Raw genomic sequence first — 19,416 nt, 5'->3', positions numbered from 1 at the left:
TGTGGCTGCCCAGTGTCACCTGTCCTTGCTCGGACTGGGAGCACTGGTGTCACTGGTGTCACCAGCTTGGCTCCCACCAGAGATGTCTGATGAGAACATCACAAAATCCATCCTTTTGGGAAGCAGGGGATGAGTTGTGTCTTTAAAGCTCTTTTTTATTTGCTTGGGGTTTTTTTTCCTTCTCTAATAATTGCAAATATATGGGAACATTTTAATTAACTTCCCAGACCGGTTGTGAGTGGTAACAGAATTTCATTCTTCTGGTAATTATGTGACTTGGAGCCTTCATTTTTCTTGGGCTCTTGCCAGCTCTCATGATTTCCATTCGGGATCCCAGCGCTCCAGGGGCTGCTGGGGCTCTGCAGGAGGTGGGTGCAGTGTCTGCTGGCCTAACCCCACTCTCATTAGTGAATTGCCTTAATTGCAGGGAATATTGCTGTGCCTGCAGGCTCCTTCCTTGGGCAGGCAGTGGAGGTGAGCAGGGTGTGTGGGGATGCTGCCCTGAGCACAGGGGTGCAGCAGGAGCAACCTTTCCTTCTGCAGCCTACTGCTGCCTCTGGAGCTCTGGGAGGTCCCAGCTTCTCTCCAGGTGTTGTCTGCTGCTCCAGGGGTGGAGAGCTCCAGGATCCAGGAGAACATTGGTGACAGGAAGGGAACGGGAGGTGCTGATGGCACCCAGAGCAGCAGCCCTGGCGTTGCACCCTTGCTGTGGGTTGGCATCCCGGCGAGCAGGAGAGCCTTGTGCTGCTGTCACACAGCAATGTCCCCTCTTCCCTGCCTCCCAACACCTCATCCTTTCAAAGCCATCCCTGGCATCTGGAGCCTCGGTAGCTGCGGCGTGTCCCCCGCCGCCTTCATCCCTGAAATCTGAGAAACATTAGCAAACTCCTCAGTCGGCTCTGCCTTATATAAGGGAATGTGTGACAGAAACTGTTCCCTGGAACAGAATGTTATAAATATGCTAATTAGCGCTAATTAAAACGGCACGTTGGTTTCTGCGGGTTGATGCAGCCTCACCCTCACGTGTGCCTGCACTGCCCAGGCATCCCGGCAGGGCACACCAGCTTCGAGCCTCTTCTGCACACCGCCAGAGGTGCCAGATGTTCGGGAGGAGCCGGCCAGAGGTGCCTGGGGCAGGGAGAGCAGCCCAGCTCCCTTCGGAGCCCCAGCCCTTGCTGTGCCCAGCAGCTGGCTGTGTCCATGGCATTGCCATCCTTCTGCAGGGCTGGCACTGTCCTTCCCTCTCCAGGGCTGGCACCTGCTCCTGTGCCTGCCTGCCTGCTGCCAGCCTCCCTCCTCCCGCTCCCTGCTGGCTGGGAGAGCTCTTGGACCATAATCCCAGTGTTTTAGTGAGCCTCTGTCTGTCTCTATTAACCCTTTGGCATCAGGGCCTCAGGTTTACTGCTCAGTGTTTTCCTCTCTCCACACTCGGCTGTCCAGGGTCAGAAGTACAAATGTTGTCCTCAGTGGAGTTTGACAAACTTCCTTTCTCTGTATTCAGAATATCTCCAGTTCTTATGCTGGAGCATTCCCAAACAAATACTCTATATTACAGGAATAAATCAAGTTAAATATCAGCTTTTCTTTTCTGCACCAATAAAAAGTTAAAAAAGAAAGCAATCTGCTTCCCAGCGAGTGCGCTGGCAGATGGAGGTCCCCCGAGCCAGGCAGCAGGGTTTAGGGGGTGGAAAATGGATGTGGTTTGGAAAACAGGGGCTCGGGGGTGTGTGCTCCTGGCTCAGCGTGTCCAGCCCCAGGCCAGAGGTGCCCCTGGTGCTCTGGGCTCTCGGGGGGCTCCTGGCACTGTGGCTGGTGGCAATTCACGAGCTGGCACGGGCAGGGAGACACTCCCACGGAGGGAGGCAGAGCTGGCACAGCCCACCCCGGGTTTGCTTCGCCGCATTATAAATAGAGGAGAGTGAAATTAGGTGGCTTGCTCATATTTTTGCAGCTAATCAATCTGTCGTGCTCTCGAGCTGTCAGGCTTTTCGGGGGTTTGTGTTGTTTTGCTGAGCAGGGTGGAGCCTTTGGCTGCTGCCGTTCTGGATTCCTGTGCAGTGGCAGCTTTCCTGGGCTGTGAGAGTTTTCAAGCTGTGCAATGCTCTGCTCTGCTCTCGGTGAGACACGTGGCAGGAGGGCAGAGCAAGGGTGGCACTTGGTCCCTGCTGCCTCTGTCACCCACACACATCCTGGGCTCTGGGCTGTGCTGGGGGCACTGCTCTGGTTGGGTCTTTGTATTTGAACACCTTCAAACGTCAGGAAGACATCAGGAAGAATTTCTCCATGCAAAGGGTGGTCAGGCAGGAGCTGCCCAGGGAGGTTTGGAGTGCTCATCCCTGGAGGTGTCCAGGGAAGGGCTGGAGGTGGCACTGAGTGCTCTGGGCTGGGGACAAGGTGGGGATCAGGCACAGCTTGGACTCGATGGCCTTGGAGGTGTTTTCCAACCTAAAGGATTCTGTGATTACCCCAGGAGAGGGGAATAGCCAGCTGTGCCTCAGGAGTGCAGCACTGGGTGGTTTCCACTTCACACCCAGCCATCCCTGTGTCCCCCAGCTGATTGTCACCAGCTGGAAAGTCCTTTTGCCTTTCACATCTCAGGGAGCAGGGCTGGCTCAGCTGTGTCGCTGGGAAGCTGCTTCATGAGCCATTCACAGCATGGATGGCCTCAAGCAGTTTTTTGCATTTGTGGTGCCCCAGCCAAGCTGTGCCTCACACTGCAGAGGGGGTGGCAGCCACGTCCTCAGTGAGGTCCCTTCGGGGCAGAAGCAGATGCTCAGAGCCTCCCTGCTCTAGTTAAATTTCCTCTGAAAGGGTTGTGGATGGCAAGGCAGGTCTGTGTATGACTGATATTGTACATAATGCTCTTACACACAGGTAACAGGTTTAATTTTCCCTCAGAATATTCTCCTGGAGTGGTTACTTCTTCTTTTCCACCAATTTTGAGCGGCCAAAGCCCTTCTGCTTTTATCACCTAGAAATTAGCTCTGGTTTTAGCACCTGAGCGTGGAGCCTTGTAAGGATCAACTTGTGTGAAATGGTGATAAATGGAGGCAGTGAACCAAAACAGCTCCGTTTGGGCAGAGCCACAAGGGAGGGCAGAGGTGCAGATGCTGTGTGAGGCAGCTGTGTCTGCTGCCCAGGCACAGGAACAGGGAATGGCTTGGGTTGGAAAGCACCTTAAAGATCACCCAGCAGCAGGACACCTTCCACTGTCCCAGGCTGCTCCAAGCCTTTTCCAGCTTGGACACCTCCAGGGATCCAGGGGCAGCTTAGTTCCATCCCAGCAGCACAACGAGCTGCTCTGGGCTCCCAGTGCTCTTCAGGGATCAGCAGGTGAATAAATCAAATCCCATCCCACAGTCCCACAGCTCAGCCCTGCTGCAGGGTTAGCCAGCGTGAGGTCACTGCAGTCCCACCCCAGCGATGGAAATGGCAATGTCACAGCCTCCTCCAGAGCCCTTGGCACTGAGGAGCCCCAGTGCCACCCCAGCTAGCCCTGACAGCAGTGTGTCAAGGACAGCCAGGCTCCCCTGAGCACCAGAGGCACTCAGCAAGTGCAGCTCCCTGTTCTCTGGGATTTGCACTCAGACGGGTTGGTGGCACCAAAGACCTCACTGCTCAGGCCATGTCCCTGCCTTGTCATCCCTGGTCCTCTGGCTGTGTCACAGAGTGGAATCACAGAATCACCAAGGTCAGAAAAGCCCTGTGAGACCATGGAGTCCAACCCCAGCAGTGCCACCACCAACCCCTGTCCCCGAGTGCCACAGCTGCACATCTGTTCAATCCCTCCAGGGGTGAGAACTCTCCCACTGCTCCGGGAACACAAGAGGGTTAATTCTGTTGTCCTTGGTGTCTCTAAAGTCACCCTGAGACCTGCTCGTGTGTCCCCTGCCATCTGCCCCAGCCCCAAGTGCATTTCAGTTCCACCCTGTCGATGCTGACTTCACATAATTTGTTTCCAAAACCCCCAAGCTGCTGTTGCTGATGTGACTGGAGTATTTCTGCTGACTCCTTCAAATGAAAAGCAATTTGTTTCCACCCAGTGCTCCAATCTGAGGTGAAGAGAGAGTGTGAGAGGGAAAATGGGAAGCAAAGGGAAGTTTCAGAGTTGGTTTATTTGCCAGCAGCCCAAGGAGCAGCTTAGGCTGATGGGTCAGGCAGGGGACCCTCGCTGGGCTGGTGGGACTAACCCGAGGGATTTGCACCAGCAGAAGCAGTGAATCCCATTTACTGCAACAAATAAACCTGCAGTTGGGTGGGACTGGTTGGAAATGAGAGGTTGGATGGATTCTTCTGGCTGAGAGGGGCTTGGCTGGGCAATGAACCAGCATGTGATGGGCTTTGCTCACTGCTCTGGAGGGAGGGGGTGAGGCAGAGAAAATCACATGGGGGTTTTTTCTTACTATTCACTACAGTCTAGCTCTTTTCCACTTTAAATGTTTACCACCTTGTAATTTGATGGACTCTGTGTTCAGCCTCTTGACACCCTCCCCCAGTGCTGGTGACACTCCGAGGGTGACAGCCCAGACCCTGGCAGGGTGAGGGGTGCTGGAGGGTGAGCTGGGCTCAGATACCATCAAACCCTCGGCCTCCTCGAGGCACTGAGGTGCTGAGGGAGGAGATGTGTTACTCCTTAGACTTAGAGTCCCTAAATGCTCACGGGAAAACCCCTGGCAGCTTTCTGCAGTTTGGCACCTGCAGCTTCTCTCAGGGCTCTAGGGGAGCCACAGGATAATGAGCTGTTAGCTGTGACTATTCCAGCTCGAGGCACTGCAGATCCAGTTTCCCCTGATCCCACACATGTCCTGTCCCCCGTGCAGGTGATGCTGGCAGAGAGGAAGGGCACAGACGAGCTCTATGCTGTGAAGATCCTGAAGAAGGACGTCGTTATCCAGGACGATGACGTGGAGTGCACCATGGTGGAGAAGCGAGTCCTGGCTCTCTCTGGGAAGCCTCCCTTCCTGACCCAGCTGCACTCCTGCTTCCAGACCATGGTAAGAGCTGCTGCCACAGCTTGTCCCCACCTCAGCTTGGGCACTGAGCACTGGGAGCCTGGCACTCTGCAAAATGGATTGGAAGAGTGTCCCAGGCCAGGTTGGACAGGGCTTGGAGCAGCCTGGGGTGGTGGGAGGTGTCCCTGTCTGTGGCAGGAGGTGGCACTGGATGGACTTTAAGGTCTTCCAAGCCAAATAATTTTAGGATTCTGTGTTCTCTGTACATCAGTGCACTTGCCAAAGCAATTGTGTATTCTCTGCCTTGGCAGCCTCACACCTTCTCCAGTTCACTGGCAAAAGTGCCTCCAGGACCACAGTGTGGGAGAGTGACATGGAAGTGTAATGTACACTAGCTGCACCCTGAGATGTGTTCTTTGGGGAGCTGTTGGTGACATTAGAGGTGATTTTCCAGCCCCCCAGGTGTCCCCAGCCCTCAGTGTCCCTTATGGCTCAACAGCAAAGTGCTGCACTTTTTCCCAGGGCTCATTCCTCTGATCAAAGTGCTGAGCAAAGGGAGAAACCTAACCCAAACTGCAGGAAATTCAGTTTTCCATGGGCGTGTGATTGGGTTTGTATGAGTCAGGAGTGGAGAGGGGGACAGTCCTTTATTGCAGTCCCTGCCTGGCCCTGGAGCAGCCTGTGAATGAGAATGTCCAGGTACACAGCCCTGGGAGCCGGCAGAGGGAATCAGCAGAGTCCTTTAGAACGACGACAATGCTTTCCAGGAGGATTACATTTTAATATTATCCCAGAAATTTCATTTACCAAACACATTGAGTGTATTTAAAGCCTGCAGCCCGGCTTTGCAGCACAGCAATCAGGATGTGGCAGGAGCAGCTATTTCACACAGCATCTCCCTGGCATCTGAAGTGAGTCAGCGCGGGATTATTCCTGGCAGACCTATAGTAGCTTAATAGTAATCGTATTTGTAATGTAATCAAAATGTATAGCAGGGTGTATTATCAAACGCTGGCACAAAGCACTTTGATTTCTGGGAGCAAAGTCCAGAGCACAATTCTCCACCAGGGCTGTTGGCTCAGCGGCTTCGGGAGAGAGAAAAACCCTAAACCTGCATTTTAAAGGAAAAGGGAAGATGAGCAAGGAGAGAGCTCCTGCCTGGGGCTGGAGGGTGAGAGGTGCCTGTGCTCTGAAAGGCCCCAGGTGGAAGCAGGGTGAGCTGGGGGTGAGCTGTGCCTTTGTGTGACCTCTGGGCCACAGCACTGAAGGACACAGCAGCCACAGCCACACTGAGATGGTAAATCACAGAATCATGGAATGGTTTGGGTTGGAAGGGAGCTTGGAGATCATCCATGGCAGGGACACCTTCCACTGCCCCAGGCTGCCCCAAGCCCTGTCCAGCCTGGCCTTGGACACTGCCAGGGATGCAGGGGCAGCCACAGCTTCTCTGGCCACTCTATGCCAGGGCTTCTCCACCTCACAGGGAAGGATTTCCCCCAGTATCTGCTGGGGGTGGATGGGAGCATGGCTGTTGTCCTGGCTCTGTCTCTCGTTCCTAGCGTGGAGTCAGGCAGGGGATGGAGCAGTTCATTAGAAGGGCACTGAAGAGCCCCAGGAGTGTCATCCTGGCTGCCCAGGAAGGAGGGAGTGTCAGCAGCTCCACGCCAGGCTCTGCAGTGGATTTCCATCTCCGTGCTGTGCTGCTGCTCAGCGAGTTTGGACGCTCCAGACTTGGACAGACTCTGTCCTTTGTGCCACCAACAGGAGCCAGGCCAGCGTTCTGTGCCATCCCTGCCGGCAGCCCGTGGGTGCCCAGCCATCTGCCAGCCTTACTCACGGCATTTCTCTCCCTGGAGCACCAGAGCTCCCTTCCCCACCCCAATGAGGAAAGCTCAGCTCCTGCTTTTAGAGCTCAGCTGGCTGCTTCAAGAGCCCGTCTTTTTAATATTCTTCCTCCTTGCAGCAGATCGATATATTTAGGAAGCAGCTGCAGCCGAGCCCGCTCTGCTCTGCTCTGCTCTGCTCTGCTCTGCTCTGCCGTGCTGTCACGGGCTGCCTGCCGTGCCGGTGGCTGCTCAAGGTGACATTGCTGCTGTGCCTCCCTGCGGGCTGGCCGGCCGCCTGCCAGGGCTGTCCTTCACTCAGGGGTGCTCCCCAATCCCCAGGCAGCTGAAAAGCCAAATTGTCCCTTCTATCCCGGCGGTGCCATGTGTTTTACACAGCCCTGTGCTGCTGTATTGATTCCTCTGGGGCTGCCCATGGCTGGGGGACTGTGCTGGGAGCAGGAGCTGCTGAACACATCTCCTCAGGCTGGACAGTGCCCTGGGGGTGCTGAACACATCTCCTCAGGCTGGACAGTGCCCTGTGAGGGCTGAACCCCATCTCCTGTGGCTGGACAGTGCCCTGGGGGTGCTGAACCCATCTCCTGTGGCTGGACAGTGCCCTGGGGGTGCTGAACCCATCTCCTCAGGCTGGACAGTGCCCTGTGAGGGCTGAACCCCATCTCCTGTGGCTGGACAGTGCCCTGGGGGTGCTGAACCCATCTCCTCAGGCTGGACAGTGCCCTGGGGGTGCTGAACACATCTCCTCAGGCTGGACAGTGCCCTGGGGGTGCTGAACCCATCTCCCCCACAGCCCTGGTTATGGCAATGCTCCATTTGCAGCTCCTCTGGGCTCCCTGTCCTTCCTGTCTGAAAAGCAGGGCAAAGCTTATTTAAGGAGGAAATGAGCAATGGGAAATGTTGATATTATGTAATGCTGCCAACCTGCAGCTCCCACAGTGCTCCAGCCTCTGTCCTTCCCTCTAGGGGTGGGATGGGGCAGCCCAGGGCTGTCCTTTGTCTCCCATGCACTGAGGGCTCATGTCACTGCAGGCCCTCGTCCCCAGTCCCTCTCCAGCTCTCCTGGAGCCCTTTAGGCACTGGCAGGGGCTCTGAGGTCTCCTTGGAGCCTGCTCTGCCCTAGGTGAACATTCCCAGCTCCCCCAGCCTGGCTCCAGAGCAGAGGGACTCCACTCTGAGAGCATCTCAGGGCTCCTCTGGACTCCCTCAACCACATGTGAACATGAGCAGATGACCCTCAGAGCAGGCTGGAGGGAGTGAGGAGGGGGATGAAGCCCCCAGCTTGACCAGGGGTCCCAGTGCACCCTCAGCACTGCCATCCTGGGAGAGGGCTGGCAATGTCACACATCCCTCCTGGTGCTTGGCTGAGTCCTGGCTGTGGATGGAGTTTGGTCCCCACAGGAACTGCTCGTGTCCCCTGTGTGTCCCTTGGCTGAAGCCATGGAGTGCCTGGGAAATGCCAGCAAGGACCTGCCTGAACAACCCTGAAAATGGCTTCTGTGAAGAACTGCAAATATATTCCTGGGAAGTGAAGAACCTCTGATTCAGGGACTCCTCCACTTGCTTTGTCCGGTGGATCTGTCTGCAGAGGGCAGAGCTGCAGTCCTGAGCATTCCCAAGGAATTAGTGCTGATGGGCTCTGTACTAACAGGAGCCCTGGCACCCCATGGCAAGGACAGGGATGATGGCTGTATTTCCATGGAATTGCAGATTGGAGCTACCAGTCACCTTGGTTCCTCTTTATGACCCTGCAGACTCCCTGCTCTGATAATCCCATTGCTAATTGCTTGCTTTTCCCCTTCAGGATCGCTTGTATTTTGTGATGGAATACGTGAATGGTGGGGACTTGATGTACCAAATCCAGCAGGTTGGGAGGTTCAAGGAGCCCCACGCTGTGTAAGTGCAGTGGTTTGGCACCTTTGGGGTGGGGATGGGATGGACCTGTGGCATGTGGTCCAAGGCCAGGCTTTGTGGTACAACTCCTGGGCAGAAAGGGAGGGGAAACAGCAGGAATGAGATGCAGGAGATGCAGGAGAACTCTTTGCTTGATGCTAAGGATCTGGTGCCTCCACCTCCCCCTTGGGGTGCATTGTAAATAATCGAACCAAATAAATAAATTCAGGTAAATAAAAGTACAAGGCAGGGAGGTTTGGAGGCTTCCTAGGAGACACCAGGCCTCTGCTCTGCCTGGTCCTTTCCCAGGAGTGAGAGGGATGTTGGGTTTTGGCTGCTCTGCCAGAATGTTAACTGCTGGCTTTTGGCTCCTGTTCCCTGAGAGCTGCACAGAGCAGGATGTGTCCCTGAAAGCCTTCAGATGCTCACATAAAACCCACAAACACTGAGCACAGCCTGGGGGGCTGAGCCGGTGTCTTGTCTCTGGCAGAATCCTCTGAGACCCAGAATATTCCCAGAGCCAGGGGTGGCAGTGCCTGGTGGCTCCGGGAGCAGGGATAACTTTCCCAGCCGTGTGGTGAGCAGCAGCCGTGGCTGCAGCTCTGGTTAATCTGTGTAACCAGAAGTGACAGCCCCCAGCAGCCCGGTGGCATCACTGCCTGGTGCAGCACAGGCTGCCTTGGATCATCCCCATGTGATCCTTCTCTGGAATTTCTCTGCCGTGGCTGCTTTGGTCACATCTGCCTAACGCGTTTCCTTCGCTGCCATCCAGCCGGGAGGGTTTGCATTTCATCTTCTTTCGTTGTCAGTCTTGCTTTTCAACTTTCTCTTTCAGGTTCTACGCAGCAGAAATAGCCATCGGGCTCTTCTTCCTGCAGAGCAAAGGCATCATTTACCGGTAGGTGAGCAGGTTCCTCCCTCCCCCTGCAGAGCCAGGGCCATGCACAGAGGTGCTCTGGGGGTCTCACTCTGCCCGTAGCCCCCAGCTGGGGCTCTCCCTGCCCGTGCCATGGCTGGGGTCTGCCAGCTGCTCACAGGTAGAATGCCAGGATGCCAAAGGCTGATCAGTGAGTCCAGCCATTGACACGTGGTGTGCACACCCAAAAGGGAGGAGGTTCCTGCTTTACCCCAGCTCGTGGAAAGGCAGTTCTGGTTCTCTCCTGCCCTGTTCCATGTGTTTCTCTCCACACAACACAAATGCTCCCTGACAGGCTGGTGCAGCTCCAAGCCCCAAATTTGGCTGCAGGGCACTGCTCTCTTACCATTGCCACTGGGGCAGCACTTGCTGGTGGCTTGCTCCGAGCTCTGCGATGCCACTCTGTCACTTCTGCTTCAGCCACTGAAGCTTCTTTGCCATTCCCAATATGATTGTGGCACCCAGAGGTAGCTGGGTCACTGCCACGTGCCACGCCAGGCTCAGAGGCTGCTGGTTGAGCTCTGCAACCAGCGTTCACTGCTCTTCCCTGCGTGGGAGAATTCCCAGAGCCCAGGGTGGAGCAGAGCATCCTAATGAGTGTCAGATAGCATTAAGGGCTCTGGAAAGGGAGATGCCAGCTGTGCTGCTGGAGTCAGGAGATGCTGAAGATGAAAGAAGTGGAACAAACTTGACGTGAGGGCTGTTTTTTGCCATCAGCTGCTACAGAGAGATTCTAGGTCTGCTGGTCCCCAGTGCCTCTGCTTCCTTCCTTCCTTCCTTCCTCCAAATCCAAATCCCAGCTCGTGTCCGCCTGCCTTTGGCCTGTCAGGGTTCTAAGCACTGACATGATAATTAGGAAATACAGCCTTAAACCCCGTAAAAATGTTAATAAATTGCACCAAAATACCCAGTGCTTGCTACACAAGTGTCCTTGAGGCTGGAGCATCCACCTCTGGAAGGGTGCCTCAAGGCTGGGATTCACATCCCAGGGCTCTGCAGCTGGATCCACCTCTGCAGCCTGAGCAAAGGAGCAGAGCTCCTGGGGGTTGAGTACCACAAACAGGTTTTCTGGGGGTGAGGATCAGAGAGAAACACAGCTGATTTGTACTTCAGGGGGGACCAGAGCACAGGTGAGGCAAGGACTTGTGCTGAGTAGGTGCTTCTCCATCGCAAGAGCTCTAAGTGCACTTTGATTTTCACGGGAGCAAAGGAAAAAATCAATTAAATCAGTCTCCTGCCAGATGAGTGTTTTCCATCTTACACTTCAAAGCGCTGTGCCCAGCATGGTGCTCCTGTAGGTTACAAGTAAAATAAACACTCCATCCTGACAGATCCCTGCCTCATTTTCACTCATTTCCCCAAACATTATCCTACAAAGAGCCTGGGTGTGAGACGCAGGCGGAGCTCAGGCACAGCAGAGCTCGGGGAGACTCGTCAGGTGTGTTGTGTCACGGGTTTGCTGTCGCCCTGCAGGGACCTGAAGCTGGACAATGTGATGCTGGACAGCGAGGGCCACATAAAGATCGCCGACTTTGGCATGTGCAAGGAGAACATCTGGGACGGGGTGACCACCAAGACCTTCTGTGGCACTCCAGACTACATCGCGCCCGAGGTACGACGGGAAAGGTGGACAGTGATCTGTGCACAGCCCAGCAGCCTCCCTGCTGCCCTTGCCATGGGGTGACCTTGCTTTGGGCAGCTTTCCAGCTCAAACAGGGACAGCCAGGACTTCACCATCAGCCTGCCAAGTTCATGCCCTCGGCACTGTCCATCCTCACATCCCCCTGAGGGAGCAGGGATGCTGGATCTGCTCCCACCTGCTCCATTCCTGTGCTGTGTGCTGCTTCCACCTCAAGGTGCAGCACATCCTCGTGCTGCTCTCCCTGCAGCCTGTTTTCCCTCTCTGGGGGTTTTTCCCCTGTCCATCCTGCCTGCTCCATCCTTGGCACACTCAGAGCCACCACAGGTTGCTCCTCACATGTTCCTGGAAATGACAAGGAGCTCAGCTCTGCCCCTCACTGTGTGTGGTAGAAGCTTCCAGCACAACATGACCAGTGAGAAACAGGGAATTATCAGTGGATAACATTTTTGTGTGAAGTTGAAAGCCTTAGATCTCTCCAGCTCTCTGTTTGCAGTGAGTCCAACAGGGAGAGGCTCCCCATCCATGGCTCTAGATCCCCCAAAGTGACTTTGCATTTGGTTATTGCTGATGTGATGGAGTCACACATGGCACTGCCATGCAGTGCTGTATGGGCACAGTGTACTGCCAGACTTGTGAAACTCAGAGGAGTAATTATTCTCAAATGTCTGTTCCCTCCACATAAAAATATCCCTCTAAAATCTTGTCAGTCTGCTGAATTTGCAATGATGAAGTTACTATTTATTCATTTAAATGTTTTAGAGAAAGAGATTCCCTTTGCTAGGATATTGATGCACTTGTGTGTTAAACCACATTGTGTTTGCTGCAGCCAGTGAGGCTTCCCATTATTGGATCAAACGTGTGCTCCATCCCTCATCCCAGCAGGATTAATGCTGCTGGTGGTGGTGCAGAGTTGTCACTGGGGGTGATTAATGCTCTTTCAAAGCAGGACAAATGACCAGTTCTCCATGTGTTTGCCCGAGTGTTTTCACTTTAACTCTTATTTTCCTCTCCTTACTCTAATTCCTCTTTTTCCAAAAGAAAACAGAAAATGGGAAATTAGGATGCAAATCACTTTGGCACCCAGGAAAGGCATTAAAGCCTGCTGCCCGTGGGTCTCGGAGGAGCAATCCCATATTTGGGAATAGCAATAAGGTGAGGTTGTGGTGCCATGGCTGCTTCCCAGCCCAGGCCCTCTGCTGCTCTGTGCCTCCTCCTTCGGGGAGCTGCAATGTGCTCAGACCAACGTGGCTCCGGGGTAAAACTGTCCTGCGATCTGCTTGACCCATTTTTGGGATGTTTTCTATTCCGAGCAGAGCTCTGCGTGCCAAGGTGAGAGGCACAGCCTGCTGAATGGCCCCGTGTGTGATTCCCCCTGAACAAAGCTGCTGTCACCTGCTGGGGTGTGACCTTCCCCGACGGGCAGAGCATTCCCTTGAAGTGCTCTTTCCTTTTAAAGGCCTTTATGGTGTGAACAGCTCACACCTGGATTTCCCAGAGCACCGGCAGAGAGCAAATGGGAGGAACTCCAGTCGAGGGATTTCAGTGCTGAAATGTCCCAGGAAATAACCCCATCCTGGTGACCTGGCTGCAGCTGGGAATCACTGCCATGTGCCACCAGGTCAGGGCCAGGAGTGTAATGCTGCTGTTGCTGTTGTTTGCAGATAATTGCTTACCAGCCCTATGGGAAGTCCGTGGATTGGTGGGCGTTTGGAGTCCTGCTCTATGAGATGTTGGCTGGCCAGGTAATTGAGTTTTAATTGATTCCTCTCAGTCACTGGGTCACACTGCATTGTGAGCACAGGCTGGGGTGGGTTTGCCCTGCTTGGCATGAGGATGGAGCATCTCCTTGGAGCTGGGGGTGGCACTGGGTGCAGCCCCAGGGAGTGACAAGGCTCGTGTCCCTGTGTGGCACTCTGGGGCTGGCTGGCTCCGTGGCCAAGGACCACAGCAGCACATGGGAGCTTTGAGACCCAGGAGAGCCCCTGAAGCTGTGTCTGCTCTGCTCTAGGCCCCCTTTGAGGGAGAGGATGAAGATGAGCTGTTCCAGTCCATCATGGAGCACAACGTCGCCTACCCCAAGTCCATGTCCAAGGAGGCAGTGGCCATCTGCAAAGGGGTAAGGGCGAGTCCTCTGCTGGGCTGGGGCAGTGTGGGCAGTGAGATCTGCCCCCCTGGGGGTCCCAGCTCACCCCACTGCCCCCCAGCACGAGCAGGGTCTGGCACTGGTGGGTTCTGGAGCTTGTGCCCTGTGTGTGGCTGTGTGCCCACCTGCCACCATGTGTGTTTGTACTAAACCCAGGTAAAAATAACACCTGCATCCTCCCTGTGCCCTTCCACTGACAGGAACACAGCTGGGGCCCAGGGCTGGCCTGGGGACAGGCAAGGGTCAGCAGAGAATTGGGTGTTGGCTGGGAGGTGGGAAGGGAAGGGAGAGCTCCTGCCCAGAGACCCTGAGCCCCACCAGGTGAGGACAGGGCAGCTCGGTGAACCTTTGCCTGAGACAAGAAATGATGCTCAGGGAAAATGGCTGTGATCCCTAAATAGTTTCCCTGAGATCAGATACAAAACCTTCATCCTTCCACTTAGCTGTGATAAGTTGCCCTTCAGGACAACCCGAATCTCAGTGCTGGTGGTGCCTCTGTGAGGTCAGGGCAGCATTTTCATTATCCCAGCTCTTAATTTGCAGTGAAGCTCTGCCTTGCCCAGCATCCCAGGCTCTCCATGGGCTGGGCCTAGGCCTGACTTAATTACAGCCTGAATTAATTTGGGATGTGATGGATAAAGGCTGGCAAGGTCCTGATGTTGTTCTGTGTGCTTGGGGCCGAGCCTCATCTCACCCCCCAGCGCCACACACCGCTATAAATATGTGTTTGTGTAGGAATTTAAGAAATGTTTGCTTATAATAGTTAATATTGAAAATATCTGAATGTTCTCTATCTCAAAATAGAGTTTCTATCTAGAAATGACACATCCTGCGCTTAACGCTCCCACTGCGGCATTTCAGAGCCTCTTCCCGGCGTTGCCAGGATCCTGAGCTGCTGTTAGGGAGGAATGTTCACTTGTCCCACGGGGAAAAGCTGCTGCAGGTGTTCCCACCTGGAGTGGGGCACAGGGAGGGGTGCTGCCCTGCCACAGTCAGCAGGATGCAGGGAGATCAGTTCCTTCATTCAGAAAGCACACGGGTGGCTGGAGGGAATTCCCACGTGCTGTCAGCATCTCCCACCCTCTTGCTGGTGTTTGGGATGGAAAGGAAACCCCACAGTGTGCCTGGCCAGGGTGGGAGGCACTCGGGCTGCTGAGCATCCCCCAGTGCTGGGCAGCAGAGGCTGAGCAGAGCCTGGGCTGTGCTGGCTTTGTTTGCTGCTGCATCAGGCACAACGTGGGGGCTGTAAATCAGCGACTGCAGCGTCTGCTGGGTGTAGCTGCCATGGCTTTTCTCGCTCTGGAGATGGGAGGCTGCATGGGAGGATGTCTGGCCATGCACTGACAGTTGGTTCTCCACAAATTCCTGTCGTTTTCTGTAGCAAAGTGGTGGTTCCCTCTGTATTACTGTTGTTTCAAAACCTCACGGCATTTTTTGCCACCACCAAACTGCTACACCAGAAAGTTTAATTAAAACTTTGTGTGGGATTTAGGAACTTTTGAGTAAGCTGGGAACTAAGTGTTTACATTTTCCCCTGGAATATGCTGAAATATGTCCTGATGAGCTGCACCAAGCTGTTTGTGTTGGGGTGTGGTAGAGCTGCCAGCAGGGCACAAACCCAGTGCTGTGACACTCTAGGGAGCTGGAGAAACCTCTGCCCTTACCTGTGAGGGGTTTGGGGTGTCACCACCACCATTTTGTTGTTCCCCCAATGGTTTCACTCCTGTGTGCTGCTGCCAGCCACCCCTTCCTGCTGCACTGCTGGGAGATGAGATGTGTTTGCTGCTGAAAGCCTGGGACTGACCAGAGCCCAGAGACTGGCGTTCATCAGGGATCCTTGGCTGGCAAACAAGCTGGAGAGTTCCCCAGGCTCTGGGAGTCGCCAGTCAGCAGCAATTAATGGATCAAACGGAGCATTTCCCTGCTCTGCTGTCAGCTCGGATTTGTTCCTGCAGGCTGATCTCAGAGCTGAGTGTCCCTGTGCAGGTAGCTCAGGGTGGCTCTCCTGAGCCCCACACTCCTCTCCTGGCCCCGGGAGCACATGGGCATTTGGCACAAAGCACAGCCTTTCCCACCCATATGGAGAGGTTTGCTGGTGCCTGAGCAAAGCAGCCTTTCCAGGGGAACAGATTGTCTGTGGCTATCAACTCCCCGTTTAATCTCTGCCTGATAGCAAAGGCAGGAAATGGCATGTTTTCTGCGGTATTTTGGGGATATTTACAGGTGGTTTGGGTGGCATTTCCCCGGGTGCTGCTGCCTGAGAAGAGCCCATCCCAGCTGATGTCTGTGCTGCTCCACACCAGTCTGAGAGTCCAAGACTCATCACCTCTGCCACCTTCCCAGGCTTCTGGGATTTGCTGTTGGCTTCTCATTTTATAAAGGGCTGTGTGCTGCAGTGCCAAGAGAAACTCAATTATTAACGAAAAGCAAGCTGGAAGAATATTCCTGCTTTGTTCTTGCTGGCCCATGGCCCCCTGGCCCCTCCCTCCCCAGCCCTCCAGCTTGGCTCCAGGCTGGCTCTGCTGGAGGACAGGCTCTGCAAGGCTGATGCTGATGCCAGGCACATCCTTGCCCTGAGCAGAGGCTGGAAAATCCCTGGCCCAGCCTGCAGAGCTGCCAGGCCCTCACTGTCTGTAGCTGGGCTTTCCAGGGGGATGCTGCCTCGTGGAAGCCACACTCCATCACTGTTCCAGCTGCAGATGCCATCACAGCTGGAGGCCAAGGATGTAGAGCTGTTTGCTCACAGAGCAGCTGGTGGCTCTGCTTTCACCTTGTATTTGCTGGAGTTTTTTGGTCTTTTTATGGTTTTAGGTTTGGGGTTTTGTTTTTTTCCCGGGGTTTTCCTTGCTCTCTGGGCCTTATTGCAGCGTTGCTGATGAAGAACAGCTTTCCTGAGCGAGTTTGTTTTGTGCCATCAGGGATGGCAGGGCTGACCTGTACCCCAGCATGGGTGAGGTGTCTCATCTCCCCAGTGGAGCATTGGCACCTCCTGTCCCTCCCGGGGGCTCTCACAGACCCCCAGCCCCTCAGGAGCCCCAGGACACAGAGTCAGGCTTGCTGCAGCCTCTGCACAGTCCTGGCATCAGGATGAACTGTCCTGCTTTTAATAAAGCAGTGCTTTTGTCGTGGGTATAAAGCTCATATTCTCCATCCTTATCAACGTCCTGTGAATCTCTGGGATCTCCATCTGATCTCTGAACACGGCTCAAACCCTGCCCCAGGATATTAATGTTGTACAGCTGCCTGGAATTCCTGGGGCCATTTTCCCTTATTGAGCCAGTCAAGAGGAGAAGTTTAGATGATAAACAACATTAATGGACTGTTTGTGCTTTTTTTCCTGCAAATTGACTCTCTCGTTAGAAATCCACCTTGTGTCTGTGCTGCCACAGCTCAGGAGGAGTGGGGGTTCTGCTTCCAGGGCTGATGAAAGTTTTGGGGGGCAGATGGTTCATCTGCAATGGGCAGTGGGGTTCAGAGTTAACCCTGCAGATGCTGAGTTGTGCCAAGCAGAGGGAGCACTGGGCAGCTGCCCTGCTGCAGCCAGGGGCTGAGGGAGCCCTGCCAGCACCCCGAGCTTGTTCCTTGGTTGTTCCCTGAGTTTTCTTCCCAGAGGGAAAGGGGATGTGCCCATCCCACCAGTGCTGGTGTACCTGCCATCTGCACAGTCTGCTCTCCCTCACTGCCAACCCTCCCTGGCCCTGGAGTCACTCCAGCTTCTCCCTCAGTGTGCTGTGCTTGCAGCCCAAAGGCATCTGGAGGAGATGAGACCCTGATGTGGGATGTCCTGGGATGTCCAGCTGGGCATCCCAGCTCCCTGGGCGCTTCTCAAAGGGGGTGTTTTGGGGAGCAGTTGGACACACTGTGACTGTTCCCTCTCTCCTGTGCCCAGCTGATGACCAAGCACCCTGCCAAGCGCCTGGGCTGTGGCCCCGAGGGCGAGAGGGACATCAAGGAGCACGCGTTCTTCCGCTACATCGACTGGGACAAGCTGGAGCGCAAGGAGATCCAGCCCCCGTTCAAGCCAAAGGCTGTAAGTGTGCCGAGTCCCCTCCCGCGGTCCCACTGCCCCCGGGGCCTCTCACACCCACCCTCGGGCAGGTCCTGCTCGTCCTGGAGGTGCCACCCCTCTGTCTCCTCGGAAGGTTGCTGCTGGGCCAGGAGAGCTCCGGCACGCCTGGTCCCAGTTTGGCTGGCAGGGTGGAATTGCACACATTCAGCTCCTGGAGCCCTTTGTGTTGCAGCCTGTCTGTGGTGTCACCCCGGCTCTGTCTGTCTGTTGGGTTTTTCCTCCCCTCTTCTTAACCTGACTAGGTCTCTCTTGTCTTTAATCTCGGCTTTGTTTCAACTCCCAGCTCAGCTCAGTGGGCAGTGGAGCTGGATTTGGCTGCAGTTTCTCTCCAGGGTGGAGGGAAACTGGAGCCTGGTTGTGCAGCAAGGGGATCCTGGCTGCTCCTGCCCAGCCCTGCCTGCCTCTGCTGAGAGGTGCTGGAAGTGCAGCCTGGGGGGAAGGAGAAAACCCAGGGGGAGGCAGCAGCAACTGGAAGCTGTTTGTCAAAAAAGACAGGAATGTTTGACTGTTGCTTGTCCAGCTGTGCTTGCAGTGACATCTGTCCGTGTGACACCAGGGCAGGGGTGACACCAGGGCAGGGGTGACACCAGGGCAGGGTGCAGCCTGAACCCCAACATGGGTCTCCCTGCTCACCCTGCTGGGGCTGCTCTGTGCCCCCAAACTCTGCATGACCCCCTCTGTTGCTGTGCTCTCCCTGCCCTTATATAGATTCAGGAACGGGGATGTCTCTCTGGATTTCTCCATTTCTGTGTCACTGGTGGCACTGGCAGGGCCACAGCCATGTCTGAGTCTCTCCGTGGTGCTCCAAGTCCTTAAGGCTTGGGATTATTCCCGTGTTTCCCACCTGGGTGCCTGCTGGCTGCAGTGCCCTAGCTGGGCACTGGTGTTTCACAGAGAACTGACTCCACTCTCAATCTGATCTCCATGGCTGATATTTGTGATCAGGGTGGGACATTCCTCAGTCCATCCTGTTGGATCACAGCTCAGAGCCCAGCAATGCTCCATGTGCTTACCTGAGCCTCCCCTGTCCCACTGCCCATAACAACCTTCTGCAATCTGCTTTTCCTCTGCTTTACAGTTGCCCTGCTCATTTGAAGGACCCCTTTTGGTGCTTGGAAAAACTCTGCTTTCAGGGCAAACATGGAGTGGGAGTCCCTTTGGTGGAGGCTGCTCGGTGCCTTTAGCTCTGCTCTCTCTCAATGCCTCTCTGCTCCAGCAGGCTTTTTCCTCCTACAGCTTCTTTCCTGGCTGATCCAACAGCAATGAAACAGGAATGAAACAGGAATGAGACAGAGCCTGCACAGCCCCGGGTGGGCAGGGATGCTGACCTGGAGAGCTGCCCCTCGCCCCGGGGCTGCTGGCCCTGCCCTGCCTGGCTGGGGCTGCTTGTTGGAATTTCAGGCAGATGGTTTTTAGCAGGTTCACTCCTGGCAGTGCTGCCTTTGCAGGGAGCTGTCCTTGGAGCTGCTCAGGGCCCAGAGGCACCCTGTGCTGCAGGGCTGTGTCCTCATCCTCAGAGGGGTGACGTCCTGTGCTCCCAGCTGCCTCGGGAATGGGGACACCCATTGGGATGGTCAGCACAGCAGGCTGGATTGCTGCCTGCTTGCCTTGCCCTGGCAGGGAAGGGAATCTTCAGGGCACTGGACTGCGTAGGAATGGCATTTCTGGGAAAGCAGTAGCTTTGATATCCAAGTGTGAAAGTGTTTGGGGCTGTTTGTGCAGCCCATGGTTTGTCTGGGGGTGAGATCTGATCTGTGCCAGGGATGCTGAGGAACAAGGGGATCTGTGAGCGCCAGCTGTGAAGGGATCCTGCTCCACACCCCAATTCACTGAGGGGACACCAGAGCTTCATGGGGTTATTCTGCAGAAGTCCCTGTCTCCTGACTCTGTATCTCCTGCCATTTCCCACCTCTGTGTCCATTTTCCAAAGAAGCTGCTGCTGTTTCCCCTCCACCCCTGT

At 55.1% G+C, this 19,416-nt stretch overlaps 1 protein-coding gene across 10 annotated transcripts in view; it reads left to right on the top strand.

The window, feature by feature from the left end:
• Nucleotides 1–19,416, top strand: part of PRKCB (protein kinase C beta) — a 92,077-nt gene that overhangs the window by 59,069 nt on the left and 13,592 nt on the right. For all 10 annotated transcript variants that reach the window (XM_085074268.1, XM_085074269.1, XM_085074266.1 and 7 more), the window contains exons 10-16: nt 4,821–4,994; nt 8,598–8,689; nt 9,522–9,584; nt 11,076–11,214; nt 12,906–12,986; nt 13,253–13,360; nt 17,277–17,417. In XM_085074268.1, the coding sequence (XP_084930394.1) occupies nt 4,821–4,994; nt 8,598–8,689; nt 9,522–9,584; nt 11,076–11,214; nt 12,906–12,986; nt 13,253–13,360; nt 17,277–17,417 (798 nt within the window). The remainder of the gene's footprint in view (nt 1–4,820; nt 4,995–8,597; nt 8,690–9,521; nt 9,585–11,075; nt 11,215–12,905; nt 12,987–13,252; nt 13,361–17,276; nt 17,418–19,416) is intronic.

This window comes from Lichenostomus cassidix, chromosome 14, assembly GCF_008360975.1.
Source record: "Lichenostomus cassidix isolate B80296 chromosome 14, HeHo_3.0, whole genome shotgun sequence".
Taxonomy (NCBI): Eukaryota; Metazoa; Chordata; class Aves; order Passeriformes; family Meliphagidae; genus Lichenostomus; species Lichenostomus cassidix.
The sequence above is the reverse complement of the archived record's forward strand: the minus strand, read 5'-3'. Positions and strand labels throughout refer to the sequence as shown.